The sequence below is a fragment of the Carya illinoinensis genome, chromosome 2 (genome assembly GCF_018687715.1).
Source record: "Carya illinoinensis cultivar Pawnee chromosome 2, C.illinoinensisPawnee_v1, whole genome shotgun sequence".
NCBI lineage: Eukaryota > Viridiplantae > Streptophyta > Magnoliopsida > Fagales > Juglandaceae > Carya > Carya illinoinensis.
Window position 1 is genome coordinate 959,913 of NC_056753.1, and position 16,989 is coordinate 976,901.

The 16,989-nt window shown below is 35.8% G+C and overlaps 1 protein-coding gene and 1 pseudogene across 1 annotated transcript; both read left to right on the top strand.

Annotated features, from left to right (window-relative positions):
• Window positions 1–1,786: 1,786 nt before the first annotated feature.
• LOC122301588 lies at window positions 1,787–3,350 on the top strand (annotated as a pseudogene).
• Window positions 3,351–8,225: 4,875 nt separating this feature from the next.
• Window positions 8,226–10,291, top strand: LOC122296042 (scarecrow-like protein 32). The gene is made up of 2 exons (XM_043105426.1): window positions 8,226–8,605; window positions 8,714–10,291. Exon 2 carries the CDS (start codon window positions 8,751–8,753, stop codon window positions 10,125–10,127), a length of 1,377 nt encoding a protein of 458 aa, XP_042961360.1. The 5' UTR covers window positions 8,226–8,605; window positions 8,714–8,750; the 3' UTR covers window positions 10,128–10,291.
• The last annotated feature ends 6,698 nt before the right edge of the window (window positions 10,292–16,989 follow it).

Consider the following 16,989-nt stretch of genomic DNA (forward strand, 5'->3'; position numbering starts at 1 on the left):
AAAAAAAGACAGTACATGAATAAAAGGTCTTTTTAGGGTGATAAAGGTTGGGATAGATTGATAAAATAAAAAAATTGATATAGGCAATAGATGCATGCAAGCTGGTTATGCGTCACAGTCCAACCTACAAATAACGCACTGTTTAAGCTCCAGCGAAGTGCATCGATCGTTTTAATTGAAGACTACTATGAGAACACAACGTTTAGTTCCTTTAGATAATTTGCCTTCGAGTCCTATAGTGTTTTATCTTCCTGAAGTCTATTATTTTCCTATACACGTATTCTTTTCTTATTTGTATGATTGGTTATCCCTGCGAGGATATAGGAAAGGCGAACATTGAGAGTTGGGTATTCTGGAATCTTATATTGAACCTTGTAGTTTTCGTTTGAAGGCAAGGTACCTCGAATACCCATTATCATCTTCAAGTATAGTGATGAACATATGACCTATCATCTGTTTCATTCTCATTCATTTCCATTTTATTGTTCCATTTTTACAAGAGTTACCCAACAAGATCATAACAAGTGGTATCTAGATACGACGATCTTGATATGGTAGAATTGAGTAATGCTAAACTTCACTTCTGTTTTCAAAATTATCATCGTGCACTCTATGATGAATTATATAGAGATCTTGGGGAAATAGTGCTTATAGTGAAGTCTTTCAACAGTAAACATTTAAAAATCTTAGTTGAACCTTCCTACACTATTTACTACGTGAAGCTAAATATTGAATACGCATATGAAAGGCATATATATCCATTGGAGCAACATAAATTGATGTACAGAGAATTGCTCTTGGATGATGATGTTACGCTGAGAGAAACAAGGGTATTTGAGGATGTATATCTCTGTCGTGATATCAACATGAGTGAAAATTTGGACGCTATCGAATTAAGGGAAGAAATGAAAGGGGCTACAAATTCAACAGGAAGAAATGTAAAATCAGTAGTGATAGAAGAGATTCCAATTCTTGATTGTGAAACCTCATAGTCTCTAAGGTTGCCGGCTTTGATCACAGGAGAGAAACCTCATAACGCTTCTTGATGGCACCATATCTAGCCCTTTGGGCTATGTAAGAGTCATTGTTTGTCTCTGACGTTACAATTGTTTAGACAAGGAAAATCTTTATTTTTGATCCTGGTGGTGGGACCATTGTGGGCGAGGATATTGCACCTTATAGGCAAGGTGCTTTGATGGGGGAGGGTTTGTCATAGTCCAATCTACAAGGAACACACCATTTAAATTTGAAATCCTTGAAGTCATTATTGTCTGTGCCGATAAATTTGAAAGTCGACAAGGGCAATGTGATTCTTGTTTTTAGTAAAGGGTTTATGCATGCTGTTTCTAGCATTGATGGAGAAGTTTTAAAGGACAAGGATTTTTCAACTGAAAGCATAGAGGTTTATCAGATTATTCAGCTCCCTGAAAGATACGTAATCTATGCTGTAGGTTTCGTTGGTTCATCCTATTTTGATACCATAGAGGTTTGGCAATGCTCTCCTTGTGGGGATGAGCCAACTTGCAAGGCTACATTTAAGATCACATTGGATTTGCCATTTGAGCTGATGGCTCTTTCCAATATGCCAATAGTTGAAGAAAAACAGGATGGACATTTGAAGATAGCTTCTTATCAAGAATCACCAATAATGTCTACATTTTTTGTGGCAGTTGTTGGGTTGTTTGTTTATATGGAAGATCTTACATCATATGCGATCAAAGTTCAAGTATACTATTAGCTGGGCGAGGCAAATCAATGGAAAATTGCATTGAATTTTGTTGTTAGGATGCTTGAAGTATACAAAGGATACTTTGCTCTGGGTGTCCTAGCTTTAGAAGAAGCACTGGTTGGTGACTGTTTGGATCCAACGAAGGGTGGCGTCCTTGTAATTACAAGTGGTAAGCGGTACCTTATCTCCATTTCCAGTTTCTATCAAGATTCTAGTGCACAACATAATATTGAAAGTAATTTTGAGGTATATGATGTCTTTTACACTTTGTTGGTAATTGCTGGTGGAGGGCAATGGAAAATTATTACGAGGTTGCAAGTATCAGTAGATATGAACCTTACTCCTCACTTGTTTGATGTTTTGCCCCTTAAAGTTGTTTTTAGGCCCTTTGATAGGGGAAGAGAAACAAATCTTATGGGAACAAGAATAGGTTGTACTGGTCCCAAGTCTGTCATTGAAGTTCAGAATGAGTTGACAATTCTCAACTTAATTGTTATCCAAATTGAAAATCTTAATTCAAAGTACAGATGCAATGTTTCTTTGCTTTTAATGAACTCATTCAACACTCATGATGATACATTGAAGATTGTGATGGAAAAATATTTTGGCTCAAATGTTGAAATCCATACTTTGAGTCAGAGCCAGTATCCTCGTCTTGTTGTTGATGACTTTAGTCCACTGCAAAGCAAGGGTAGGACTGGCAAGGAGGGATAGTGTTCTCCTGACCATGGTGATGTGTTTCCATCCTTGAAGAACAGTGGCAAACTTGATACATTGTTATCACAAGGTGAGGAGTATGTATTTGTTGCCAACTTAGACAACTTGTGAGTTGTTGTTGACTTAAAAATCTTAAATCATTTAGTCCACAACAAAAAGGAATACTACATGGATGTGACATCCAAAACCTTAGCTAATGTGAAGGGTGGCACACTCATTTCTTATGAGGGAAGAGTTCAGCTTCTTGAAATAGCACAGGTTCCTGATGAACATGTCAATGAATTCAAGTCAATAGAGAAGTCCATAGTTTTCAATACAAATAATTTGTGGGTTAACTTGAAAGCAATTAAGAGGCTTTTGGAAGTCGATGCATTAAAGATGGAGATTATACCAAATCCGAAAGGTAGTGGAAGGAATCAAAATTTTTTAGATGAAAATTGCAGTTGGGGTAGCAATTAGGTTCTATGATAAGGCTATTAGTAGCAATGTACCTCAGTCTTGATTCCTTCCCGTGAGGGCAACTTCAGATTTGCTTCTTGTCTAACCCGATTTCTATATTTTGGAAGGTAGCTTTGTTATTTGGAATAAAGCTAGGACAAATCTTGCAAACCATTTTATTGAATTAGGGCCTAAATTTAAAAAGGTTAGCAACTTCTTGAACCAACTCAAGTCCATTCCTAGTATCATTGTGACCATGCGATCATTGACAAGGCCTATTGCTACTGGAGTTGGTGTTCCAATTGATTGCTCCAAGGGGCTCTCTCGAGTATATTTCATTGCTACCGAGGCATTTGAGGTAGTTGAACAGTTAGAGTGCATAAATGCTTTTCTTGGAGATACAAAATTATTGTTAGTTTCACCTGTTGCTGTTATCCATGGCTATACAATGGAAGATAGGGCCTAGATGGTATGGGAGCAGTCCTTAATGGTAGTGTTTTTCTAAAACATGGTGTGGGTCCTGAGACAAGGAAAATGTTCGTTTTTTTATCCTAGTGGTGGGACCATTAATTGTGGGTGAGGATATCACACCTTGTGGGCAAAGATATTGCACCTAGTGGGTAAGGTGCTTTGATGGGGGAGAGCTTGTCCCAGTCCAGCCTACAAGGAATGTACCATTTAAGCTCCAGCGAAGTGCATCGTTTTAATTGAAGACTGCTATGAGAGCGCATCGTTTGGCTTCTTTAGATAATTTGCCTTGGAGTACTCTTGTAGTGTTTTGTCTTTCTGAAGTATGTTATTTTACTGTACATGAATTCTTTTCTTATTTGTATGGTTGGTTATCCTTGCGACGATATGGGAAAGGAGAACATTGAGAGTTGGGTATTCTGGAATTTTATATTAAACCTTGTAGTTTTCGTCTAGAGGCAAGGTACCTCGAATACTCATTATCATCTTCAAGCTAAGTGACAAATATGAGTCTATAATCTGTTTCCTTCTCATTCATTTCCATTTTATTGTTCCATTTTTACTAGAGTTACCCAATAGGATCGTAACATTGTGACATGTAGCTAGGTATATGTATGTATGTATGTATGTTATATGGATGTATATGATATTATAATCTTCTGCATAACTTTGGACTAGTTTTCAGTATAATATTATATGTATAATTGAACCGTGTAGTTGGCCATAAATATCTTTATCTTTATTTCTTGAGAGAATATTTTAGCGGATAATATTTGTTTCCTGCTTTAACATGAATAACTTGGGAGAGACAAAATTATAAACATTTAAGACAAGTACTAAACATTCTCGTATACAAACAAGTTTGAGAGAGAGAGAGAGAGAGAGAGAGAGAGAGAGTGATGCAGATGGGTTTTGTCTGGTTTTGAAGAGCTGGGCAGCAGCCCCTTCATCATCTACACATTGAGTGTCTCGCCTGGCTATATATATATATATATATATATATAAACAATAAACCTCAGTACGGACGTACTTCACGGGGTGCAATTTGCGAACATTAATGGCGGGCTTTGAATTCCTAAAATCGAATGTTGACAAAAAACACTTGATGATGCATGAGTACTACAACATGCAGCAACAATGTAGGAATTGTCCAGAGTTATGTTTTCAGATTTTTTTAATTAATTATAATAATTAGCTGCATATATGTACAGGATTGGGAATATATATATGTTTATACATCCTCGGATATCCATTAACCAATTGGAGATTCATTAATTCGATCGAATATTAATGGTCGATCCGTAGTACGTACTATATATATATATATCTGATCAATTCAATCTCCAAAGAATCATTCACATTATCATTTTGGAAATAATTATTCTAAAATATTTATTTCCAAAATAATAATTAATTGCACCATCAAATTAAATATGATCATAACTGATATTTTACAGTACTACTGATCTCTATTAATATAAAGACATGAATAGTTTGATCAAATTGAGTGAGATCTGGTCGCATATATTGAACTGTTACATACATAAATCTATTAATTAATAGTTTCACTTTATTTATAATTCGTAGTCATATGAATTTAAGTGATTTATTTGTGAATATCAAAGTACAACATGATGATGGACCAATTATTATTCCGACATTAAAAATTAGCAGATCATGATCAGTTCATAGATCATCATGATCATATATTATATATATATATATATAGATGTGTATATATATATAGAGCTAGGGAAGGTAAATAGCTTATTGCACTTACCTTGGATATTGTCATACCTTGGTACATAGACATGTTGTAGCTGTCAATATTTCTCATAAGTTTACTCTTTTTTTAATATATTGTAACTAGCATATATATATATATATATATAGTTTTCTTAATGGTTTTTGGATGTAGGACACAGAAAAAACGTGTATGGATCATCGACCGTTGAATGCCTGAAATTAAAAAAGAGAAAGAAAAAGAAAAGATAAAATGTCATTTTCTACAACTCTGGTACGTAGTTATCAACAATTAGAAGACGCAACCTCTTCTTTTGCTATTTTCATGATCCCGCTGCATCATTTTTACAAGCTAAGACTTTTGGTTTTGATTTAATTTTGTAATAATCTCAAAACTTTTCAACTTTTGTCAATGGTATATATTCGATCCTCCGCCAAACACAAAATTTATAAAATATTTTAGGGTTAAGTCCTCATCTTTTTTTTTTTTTTCAAAAATAAAAAATAAATAAGAAGAAGATGCCATATTGTTCTCTCCTATATATTAATTCCTGATCTATATATGTTAGGTTCAAGATATATACAAAATAAATTGTTCGGAATGCCATATTGTTCTCATGTAAATTGTTGGCTTCCATATATTCTGGACAAGCTCCTCGTTAAACTACATATTATAATCCTTAATTAATAATAACGTCAGTGTGCTTATATTGCAAGATTTGAAGCAAAAAACAAATGATTATCAGTTTTGGGTATCTACAGCACGCACATGGTTACATTCCTTACTTTCATGCTTACGCCTATGTATTTTGTGTTGTCCAATGAAGGAAAAGCCGAAGACCATGGATGCAGGATGCCCCAAAATTCCCTTTCTCAGAAATTCCAAAACCTGCTTGCTTGAATTAATGCTTGCTTTTGCACGCATGTCCTTTAGTTCTTGTACCTCAACTTTATAAATCCTTCTCAAAATACTCGTGGAATTAAAAAAACCACTCCAGCTTTTAACTTATATGCGGGTTTTCCTGATCATACGCTTCACCCGGATTCTTTTTATAATATTTAATTAGCTGTATGATTTTTTTTTGATAGCCTCGCAAGGACGATAAAGAGTTATTAATTTGTTGCAATGATACAGTGTAAAGAATGGAAAAAAGTTTGTCAGCTTTAGAAAACAAACTTCTCTCATGATAAAGCTGAGACGACAAATTAACTACTGAAATTGAACAGTAAAAGTTTGGTGGTATGGAACTATGGTATAAGAAAACAAGCTGCTGCATGGAAAAACCATACAAGATAGATAGTTTAATAAACCAGTTGATGATGAGGACCTCTCTCTCTCTCTCTCTCTCTCTCTCTCTCTCTCTCTCTCTCTCTCTATATATATATATATATATATATTCTCATGCTCTGAGACAAGGGGATAATTATGTAGTACTTGAAAGCCATCAATCAACTGGGAAAAGTGGGTTATAATTGTCTTTTTGGTTTAAGCTAGCATTGTGTTCCAAATTTGGCATTTCTTTTGTTGTTATTGTTATTAATGCTGAGAAAAATGTTATCATTATCATTATCATCTTAATATGATAAAGTAGTACTGTTGGTGGCATGGACGAGTACTGGTACATTTAAAGTGGGGCTGCGGTTGGGAGGGGAACAAGTTTTTGAGTAAGGGAACAAAAGGAGTAATCACATGCATATGTAATATATGAGTAGTCAGTCATATACAGCTAATTATAAGAGGAACATTCTTACATAAGCTCATATATATATATATATATATAGGGACCAGTTGAAGCTGGGGCGTGCGACCTTCAGTACATGGTATTACCTACCGATCATGCTATATATTTCTCTTACATCCCATGTGTTCAAATTTCTATTGAATATCTGAAATGATCAAAACTGGTCCTCGATTTCAATTGTGGACTGATCATGGATAAGATCTTGGAAATCTGGGAGAGAGCGAGAGGAGAGAGGAAATTTCAAAAGAGATCAGATATATGTATATATATATTCCAGCCTCCTCCTAATTGATTGGCTTTGATAATGACCATTCTTTGTGTGTGTGTGTCTCTCTCTCTCTCTCAAGAATATATATATGTGTGTATATATATAGGTAGGAATACCTAGTAAATTAAACCACCCCATAACATGTATATGTCCTTGTAGCTCAACCCCACCAAGATGCATGGAGAAATGAAAATCAGACAAATGTGCGTAGAACGAGATAGATTATAAAAACTTAAAATATGGAAATAGTCATACCTGCATATATACAAAGCCAAAGTAGTGTTGTGAAAAACGATGAAAATAAAGAAAAAGTAAATAAGAAATAATTAAATAATCAATCACATAGACACAAGTTTACATGGTCGGTAACGTGTGTTTATCATGTCCACGGAGCTGTAGAAAATTGTAATATATTGAGGAATCACAATATATATTTTGGGGTGATTTTTCACTGTTCAGCACGACCATATTGTTCAAAATAAATATATTTATAAGGTTATATGATGGAAACTCTAATTTTCACTTTTATGTGATATTCGTTCAAATAGAGTGTTGAGCGCATCAAGTAAACTTTCTATTTGGTTTTCGCTTGAGTGTTGAGGCGAGCAATGTTGAATGAACTCTTTGCCTAAGCTTCACTTGAGCTCACTGTCGAGCGAGACTCGAGTGAACCTTTTGTCTCATTTTTGCTCAAGTTAAAAATCGAGTAAATATCAAGCAAACTTTCTATCTTAACCTTTCCTAAATCAAAAAAGTGCCAAAGCCTGTTTCTACCTATTGGCCCAAACTTGCGCTTTTTGAAACAAGTCTCATTGAAAATTTACTAAAAAACCATAACAAATTATTATCGGGTCGGATCAAATCGAGCCGCTACAACAATAAACTAGACTCTACAAACCCACCAAGTAATTAGAACATAAAATCGATCATTTGTTCATGATACGATGACCCGTGAGTGAGAGAGTAAGCCAAAGTTTAACTGCCTTCAATCCAAATACCCAGCCATTACATGACAAAATCACAAGTCCCGCATCCAGACAAACCCCTGGCCGGCCATTCAGATGCCTCCAAAATCCAACAGAAGCGCCCCTACATCCTACCTCTCCTTTATACCACACCTCTCCCCTCTCCTTCCTCTCTCTCTCTCTCTCTCTCTCTCTCTCTCGCTCACCTGATCAGGAAGATAGATAAGACCCTTTTGTAGCCATGAAAAAGGTTGTTCAATCACTGCTTCGATAACCTCATTGCACCCTGCATGGCAACTGAAAAGCCTGTGAAATAGCTTGGAAGGGTCTCTTTTGCACGATTTGACTCCCACCAAGTTTTTTTTTTTTTTAACAGGATTGAGAGTTTCGCCCCCTCTGATCTTTTCCCTTAGGAAGAACAATAAAGTCCTCCCAGATAAAGCTGTACTGTCAATTTTATTTGATTCACTTGCAGAATTCTCCCGAACCGTACTGGTAAATTTTACCACTAATGAATCGTTTCCCAATGGCAAAGGTACCCGCTAGGGCCACTACTAGTCTGGTCACTTTCTTTCTGCTACTTTCTGATTTCTGAATTCCATTTTTTTTTTTTTTGTGTGGCTTTCTTTCTCTTTTCTATAAGATTTTTGTACTCTCTCTGTCTCTCTCTCTCTCTCTCAATGATGCAATTCACGGAGGCTCCACCACAACCCTTACACCAAATGACTCCATTTTCCAATCCTACTATGAACAAAAGCCAGATTCATAAGACTCGGCCATGGCTTGGATTTCCCACATCGAAGTCCTTAGGGAGCTTTGGTGATGCCAATTGTATGGAGCAACTTCTCGTCCACTGTGCCAATGCAATTGAAAGCAACGATGCCACTCTTGCCCAACAAATTCTATGGGTCTTAAACAACATTGCACCCCCAGATGGGGACTCGAATCAGCGCCTTACTTGCGGCTTCCTCCGAGCTCTAATTGCATGCGCAGCCAAAAGTGGAAGCTGCAAAATGCTGGCTGCTATGGCAAACGCTCCCAGCAATCTTGCTATAGACACACACAAGTTCTCAGTCATTGAGCTTGCTAGCTTTGTGGACTTGACCCCTTGGCATCGGTTTGGTTTCACAGCAGCCAACGCAGCAATTTTAGAAGCCGTTGAAGGGTACTCGGTCATTCACATCGTCGATTTAAGCTTGACACATTGCATGCAGATTCCTACACTGATTGATGCCATAGCTAATCGTCACGAGGTCCCTCCTCTGGTCAAGCTCACCGTAGCCGCTGCCGTAGAAGACTTCCCGCCAAAGCTGGACCTTTCGTACGAGGAATTGGGTTCCAAGTTGGTTAATTTCGCCATGTCTAAGAATGTTATGATGGAGTTTAGAGTGAGTCCTTCAAGTTACAAAGACGGGTTTGCGGCCTTAATCGAACAACTTCGGGTTCAACATTTAGTCTATCCCGAAAGCAGCGAGGCACTGGTAATTAACTGCCATATGATGCTTCACTACATCCCGGAAGAAACCCTTGTATCTATTCCTAGTGCAAACTCAAACCCTTATGCTTTTGAATGTTCCTCCACAAGTACTACTTCCTCTTTTCGGACAATGTTTCTCAGTGCGCTTCGGAGTTTAGACCCAACCATTGTAATTCTAGTAGACGAAGATGTAGATTTGACATCGAATAATGTGGTGTGTAGGTTAAGATCAGCGTTTAACTATCTATGGATACCTTATGATACCATGGATACATTCCTTCCAAGGGGGAGTAAGGAGAGGCAGTGGTACGAAGCCGATATTTGCTGGAAGATTGAGAATGTGATAGCGCATGAGGGCCTTCAAAGGGTTGAGCGGCTTGAAACTAAAAGCCAGTGGGTGCAACGAATGAGAAATGCCAATTTTCATGGAGTTTCTTTCGGAGAAGAAGCAGTCTCGGAGGTGAAGACCATGCTAGATGAGCATGCAGCTGGGTGGGGATTGAAGAAGGAAGAAGAAGATCTTGTTCTTACATGGAAAGGACATAATGTTGTGTTTGCCACTGCTTGGTTGCCTGCTTGAAGATCATTTTCTTTCCACTTTTTATTTTTTTTATGTTCTTTTAATCTTCTTCTTTAATTAGCTTCTAATTCGATGATCTTCTTCTAGCACAACTATTTTTGGGAGTAGATGGTCAGAGCATATTGTGATGAAGGTTTTTGTCAAGTTGCCAATAATTTCATACTTGTTTCTTGTAAGTATGTTAACCAGTAACCTAATTAAAGAAGTCTCCCCCCCCCCCCCTTCCTCTCTCTCTGTGTCCATCAGAATTTGCCTTAATATTCTTTTTGAGATTCGCAAAATCTTGCAGAAGATGTCTTGCATTTGGACCAGAATCTTTTGCTTAAAAAAATTGGTGTAAATTATGTTCTAGCTGCGGTAATCAAGAAACATTGTAGCCAAATTTTCAACTTTAGTCGGGCGCTATGAAAAGTTTAATGCATGAGTCATGATCAATGATCTGCCATTTCAATCTATTCATATTAGGCAAGAGCCTAGTGGCATATAACCTAATTTTTCAAATAAAACTCTGAATTCGAATCCCACCCCTTATAAAAATAAAGAATAAAAAAATCTCTTCATATCTTTGGATTCAATTTCACGGCATTGACCACGCACTTAGTCTCTCTCTTGGGTCTCTCTCTAGCGTGAAGAAGGTGATTGAGGGGAAGAGTTTGCTTGAAGGCAATTTGTCTCCTTGGTTAAAACTAGAGGAGTTTGTAGAGAGTACTCATGTGATGGCAGAGGACTTAACATCATTATGTGGAAAATTGTTGTTAACTGAAAAGGAAAACCAAGGTCTTGTGATAGATAGAGAAGATGTTGAAGATACAATTGCAAGAGGAAAGTACTACCTAGTTGGAAAAGCGATATCAGAAAAGCCATTCCATTTTGAAGTGTTTTGTACTACGGTGATGAAGATATATATGGAAGGCATCGGGATCTATAACATTTGCAGATGTGGGTTGTAACACTTTACTCTTGGAATTTAATAGAGAGTCTGATCTACTCAAAGTTCAAAGTAGTTGCCCATGGATGTTTGATTGCAATTTGGTGATCCTTGAGGATTTTCTTGGTTACATTCCTATCAAGGAGATGACGTTTGATAGGAAGTTTTTTTGGTTTCAATTTCATAATCTTCCTCTCGGTGGTATGAATGAACATGTGGGAGAAAAGTTGGGTGGTGCTATTGGATCCTATCCAAAAGTTGAGGTTGACAAGAATGGAAATGGGTGGGGTCAGTTCTTACGAGTCTGAGTACTGCTTGATTTACATAAACATTTGCCTAGGGGTCTAATGGTTAACGTTGGTGGGATTAATATGTGGGTTACATGCATATATGAGAGACTCCCAAAATTTTGTTTCTCTTGTGGTGTGATACTCCATGGTTAGAATGGATGCTCTCTGGAGGTATTGATGCCTTCTACTAAGTCACAACAAATGAAGCCTTATGGAGTTTGGCTTAGAGCTTCTTAGTCAACTATGAAAAAATCTAGTGGAAACAATTTGACTAGCATGATAGGGAAGGAGATGAACGTTTTCCCTCCGATAAGAAATGAAGAACATGCAACTAATATAGTTACTAGCAGTTGTTCGATGGTGGAGACTTTGGATAAGGTAACTGTTTCTATTCAAAATTTGAATTCTAAGTTTCCTATTGAAACTGTCCCAATGGTTATAACTAGAAAAAACCAACTCTTGCACCTATATACTTTGAATAATCTACAAACTAGTGGGAAGGAAAAAACTTTGGATGAGTGTAAGAGTGGAGATAATCATGGAATCATGGAGGCATTAAAGGAAAGATTATTAAGAGATGAGGAGTTTGGTGCCTTACAAAAGTAAAAGAATGAAAGGTTCATTCAGGATGAGAAGAAATCATAAATTAAGAATGGATTGAGATAATTGGGTATGAGATAGAATAACAAGATCATGGAAAAGAAGAGCACGAGTGAATGCTGATTAGACACTTATTACTGTAGGAGATTTATTGCATCAAAAAAGGAAGATTGAAGGGATAGTGACTGATAGTAGCCTAACCATTGCAGAGGAGAACAAAATGTTTAAACTGAGAAAGAAAGTAATTGCTAAAGATACGGTGGAGGCTGTTAAGCAGCCCTGCCAAATATTATGAATATATTAAGTAGGAATTGTCGGGGACTTGAGACACCCTGACCTGTTCGTGCTCTTCATCAAATAGTGAAGGAATATTGTCCTAACATTCTCTTTCTTATAGAGACAAAATTGAATAGAAATAAAATGTCCTTGTTAAAGTCTAAATTGGGTTATCAAAATGTCTTTGTAGTGGACTGTGTTGGATGTAAAGGTGGTTTAGCTTTATTTTGGAAGGAAAATGTTTCTATATTCATCTAGAATTATTCATTACAACATGTTAATGCACAAGTTCTTGACACTAGTAATGGATTTTCTTAGAAGCTGACTGGTTTTTATGGTTATCTCAAAGTGACGCAAAGAGAAAAAGGTTGGAATTTGTTGAGAAATCTAAAGACTTTTGATCCAATTCCATAGTTATGCTTTGGTGATTTTTAATGAGATTTTGTGCCAATTTGAAAAGTATGGATCGATCTGCATGGAGACCTCATGGACAAATGAAGAAGTTTCAACAAGTATTGCATGATTGTGATCTAAGTTGTTTGGATTATAATGAGCCAAGATATACCTGGTGTAATAATAGAAAAGACGACTCCTTCACGAAGGAAACATTGGATAGAGTGATTGCAAATAGAAGTTAGATTAATAAATATCTTGATATGATAGTGATTGTGCTGCCAGCAACAAGTTCAAATCATAATCCTTTGTTGATGAGTTTAAAGGGGTAGAAAAGGTATGAAAAGAAAAGAAGACCTTTTCGTTTTGAATCAAGTTGGACTTTAGATGATGAATGTAAAAGAATTGTTGATAATGTATGAAAGAATGACTTAAGAATTACTAATAAGATGCAGGAAGTGCAGAATAAGTTGAGTACATGTAGACTGCAATTGAAAAACTGGAAGAGGGGCATTGGTAATCAAATGAGGAAGGATATTCATGAAAAGATAGAAATGTTGGCTTAGTATACTGATGATGGTGATGGAAGAATAGTGGAAGATGTTCAAACAATTCAAAAAGAGATTGATGTTTTGCTGGAATAGGAAGATGTGGTATGGAAGCAGAGAACAAAACAACATTAGTTAAAAGATGGGATAGAAATTCAAAGTACTTTCATCAGTGTGCTAATCACAGAAGGAAAATTACTCTAATTGAGTGTGACAGATGCAAGGGGCAGAATGTATAATAGTCAAAAAGAGATAAAGAAGGTTTTTTTTTTTTTTTTTTTTTTTTTTTTTTTTTTTTTTTTAATCATTTCAAATCTGTTTATACTACCTCATCCTCAACAAGTACTGAAGAAATACTTCAAGATTTTTGAACAAGGGTGCTTAAAAACTTAAACAATAACTTAGACAACCCTTAGACCTCTAAAGAAGTCAAATATGCTCTCTTCCATATGGATCCTTTGAAATCTCCTGGCCCAGATTAATTTTTTGCTTGTTTCTATAAAAAATATTAGACTGTTGTAGGAGATCAGGTGTGTATGGCTATAATAAATTTATTAAATGGTGAAAGCACATAGGGGACTATAAATGAAACCTTCTTATGTTTGATTCCACCGAAAAAGAATTCTATGTATGTAACAAATTATAGACCAATCAGTTTATGTAATATAATATATAAACTTTTTTCAAAAGTGCTTGCAACTAGGCTCAAACCTTTGCTGCATTATGTTATTAGTCAATATCAAAGTGCGTTGGTGGTTGGTGGATTGATCTCATAAAATATACTAGTGGCTTAATTATGAGGCACTTCACTCTATGGCAACAAAGATAATAGGAATGGAGGACGATATGGTATTGAAGTTGGATATGAGTAAGGCTTACGATAGAATTGAATTGACCTTCATTGAAGTTGTATTAAGAAAAATAGGTTTTAAAAACAACTGAATCACCAGTACAATGATGTGCCTACAATTTGTATTACAGAAGGTGTTAGTCTATGGAATCCCAAGTCAAATGTTTCTTCCTTCAAGAGACATTTGACAAAGAGATCCACTATCTCTTTATATTTTTATACTGTGTACAAAATTTCTAAGTTCTTCTTTGATGATAGCTGGGCAACAAGGAGTTATACATGGTGTGCCAATTGGAGGGAATGGTTTTAGACTTATAATCATCTATTTTTTGCTGATGATAGCCTCATTTTCTGCAAAACTTCAATGCAAGAGTGGTGGTGTCTACAAAAGCTTTTGCAACCATATGAGCCAACTTCGGGGCAACAATTGAACAAAGACAAAACAACCATATTTTATAGTAGAAGTACTAGATAATAAACTCAAACTTATTTAACTAGCATTATTAGAGTGAAAGTAGCAAGTTATTTTGAGAAGTATTGGAGGCTTCCTATTATAATTGGTAGAGAAAAGAGAAGAACTTTTAAGTATATCCAAGATAGAGTATGGCAAAGAATAAGTAACTGGAAGACTAAATTTCTGTCATAAGCTGCCAAGTTGGGAAGAAGATTTTGATCAAAGCAGTAGTGCAAGCAATCCCAATATACAACATGAATGTTGTCCAATTTTCAAAGGAGTTGCTACATGAAATAACAGTAATGATAAAGAAATTTTGGTGGGGACAGCATCAGGATAAAAAAATTCATTGGGTTAAGTGGTCAATTTTCAGTAAGACAAAAGGCATAGGTGGTTTGGGTTTTAGGAACTTGATATGTTTTAACAAGGCCCTTGTTACTAAGCAAGGATGGAGACTACATCAAATGCCTAATTCACTAGTAGCAACAATTATAGAGCTGAAGTATTATAAGGAGGGAGATTTTTTGAACTCTAGACTAGGATATAAACCTTCATATGCATGGAGATCAATTCAAGGGGCAAAAAGTTTATTGGAGGAATGGATGATATGAAGAATTGGTAATTTTTGTACAGTCTCTATATGAAAAGATAAGTGTCTTCCTAAACGTGTGAATTATCCAACCCAGTCCATAAATTCTATACTTCCACTCTCAGCATTTAACACATATAAGAATATATATATATATATATATATATTATAAGTATTTAACTCATATAAGATTATATATGAGTGTGTGTTATCATAAATGGTGAGAATAGACATCTTTTAGTGTTGTATGCTATGCACATTACTTCTAAATACTAATACTTTACAATCCATTTGTAGCTTAGTTAGAACATTTGTATTTTAGTAAGAACTTAGGTGTACACATAACAGAAAGTACAAGACAACTGCAACAAACATTGCTGTAATCATCTGAAACTGTAGAGAAGACCGAAACTTGAGTTCAATGCAAGCATCATAAGATATTGTTTAAAAGAAACCAAACTCAGGAATGGTTATGTTGATTCCTCCCTCTCTTTGTCATTAGAGTGATGATTAGATAATGAAATCATGAACGAAAAGAGAAGCCATTCTCAGGAAAGTGCAAGTGCCAATATGTGGTATGAGCCATTTATGAACCATCGAAACAAATTTTTTTTTTTTTTCTGTTAATATCCATCCCAAAATGAAATTTAAAATACTTCTCTTAAGCTGATTTTACTGTGAATGTGATTATATCCTGAGAATTGAAATATTTGTGTTTACAGAGTGCACAATAGTCTAATCATCTTTGATGCAAATTTGAATGCAAGGGTTTCTAAAATCTAGTGATCTTGCTTGACTATACAATTTTCAATTTATTGAGAACTTAGACGTACCAATAGCAAAAAGTATTTATTACAAGATACATCTAGAAGGAACATTGCTGCGCATCCTCCATCTGAGACTGTTGATAGGATAGAAATGTGACTGCTATGAAAGTGCCACAAGTTGTTGTATTAGAGAAACTGTGCTCATGATTTGGTATCCATTTGTGTCTCCTGTCTATTTTTTATTGACAAGGTGATGATATGGACGTGATCCCAAGGATCAAAGGGAAGCCACTGCAAGGAAAGTGCAGCTGTAAGGAAAGTTGATGCGACTAGAAATCAGTAAGCAAACCTTTGAAATGAATTTATTTTGGTAATCTTTCAAGTTAAGTGCACTTCATATGCAATTTTAAGCAAATTTCCCTGTTAAAGTAAGTCATAAGGCCCAGGTTATAACTTGAGGTTGACAAACAACTTCAAGCAAACTCTTACAAGGCCTAGAAGTGGATTCGAACCACTAACAGAAGGAACTTTATTATCGTTTACGTCAGGATTAACACTATAAAGAAAAAACAGGCTTAGAGTTATAATGTCAATTTTGGTAAGTCCAACTCTAGGATCGATTTGGAGAATGTTCTCAATCATAAGCTTTGCGTTGCATTTGTCTTGATCTGACTATTTGCTATTGTCTTTGCAGGAAACAGGGAGGGACTTATGATGATGCAAAAATGAATACATCCTAATTAGCATGGTTTGTAAAGTAAGTTGTGTTGTGCCGTACTGTGAAGGTGCTAATACAACCAAACCTTTATTATTTATCTACCTTTAAAGCTCAATCACCTAAAAGGCTTCTCTATATTGCATGACGTGCTGGTTTTATTTTTCCAGATCCTCCTGAAAGCTTTTCATGTACATAATTTCTGTAACACCTTAAAGCCGATAATCCTTCTCTTATGAAGGGGTAAGGTAGATTGCAAGAATAATTGAATGGGAGAATAATAAATGGAGAAGCACTCAACACTATATTTATCATTTCTATAGTCCTCCCTTTATTTCCTCCTCCAAAGGTAAAATTGACGTGAAATAATACCGACATCATGTTTTTCTTTGTTTCATTGGTCTTTTACATAATTGATAAGGTAAATTCCCTTTCTTCCAAGACTTGCCGAT

Bases quoted from the DNA above. Each gene is read 5' to 3' on its own strand.
- LOC122296042 (XM_043105426.1), top strand. From the start codon at position 8,751: ATGATGCAATTCACGGAGGCTCCACCACAACCCTTACACCAAATGACT.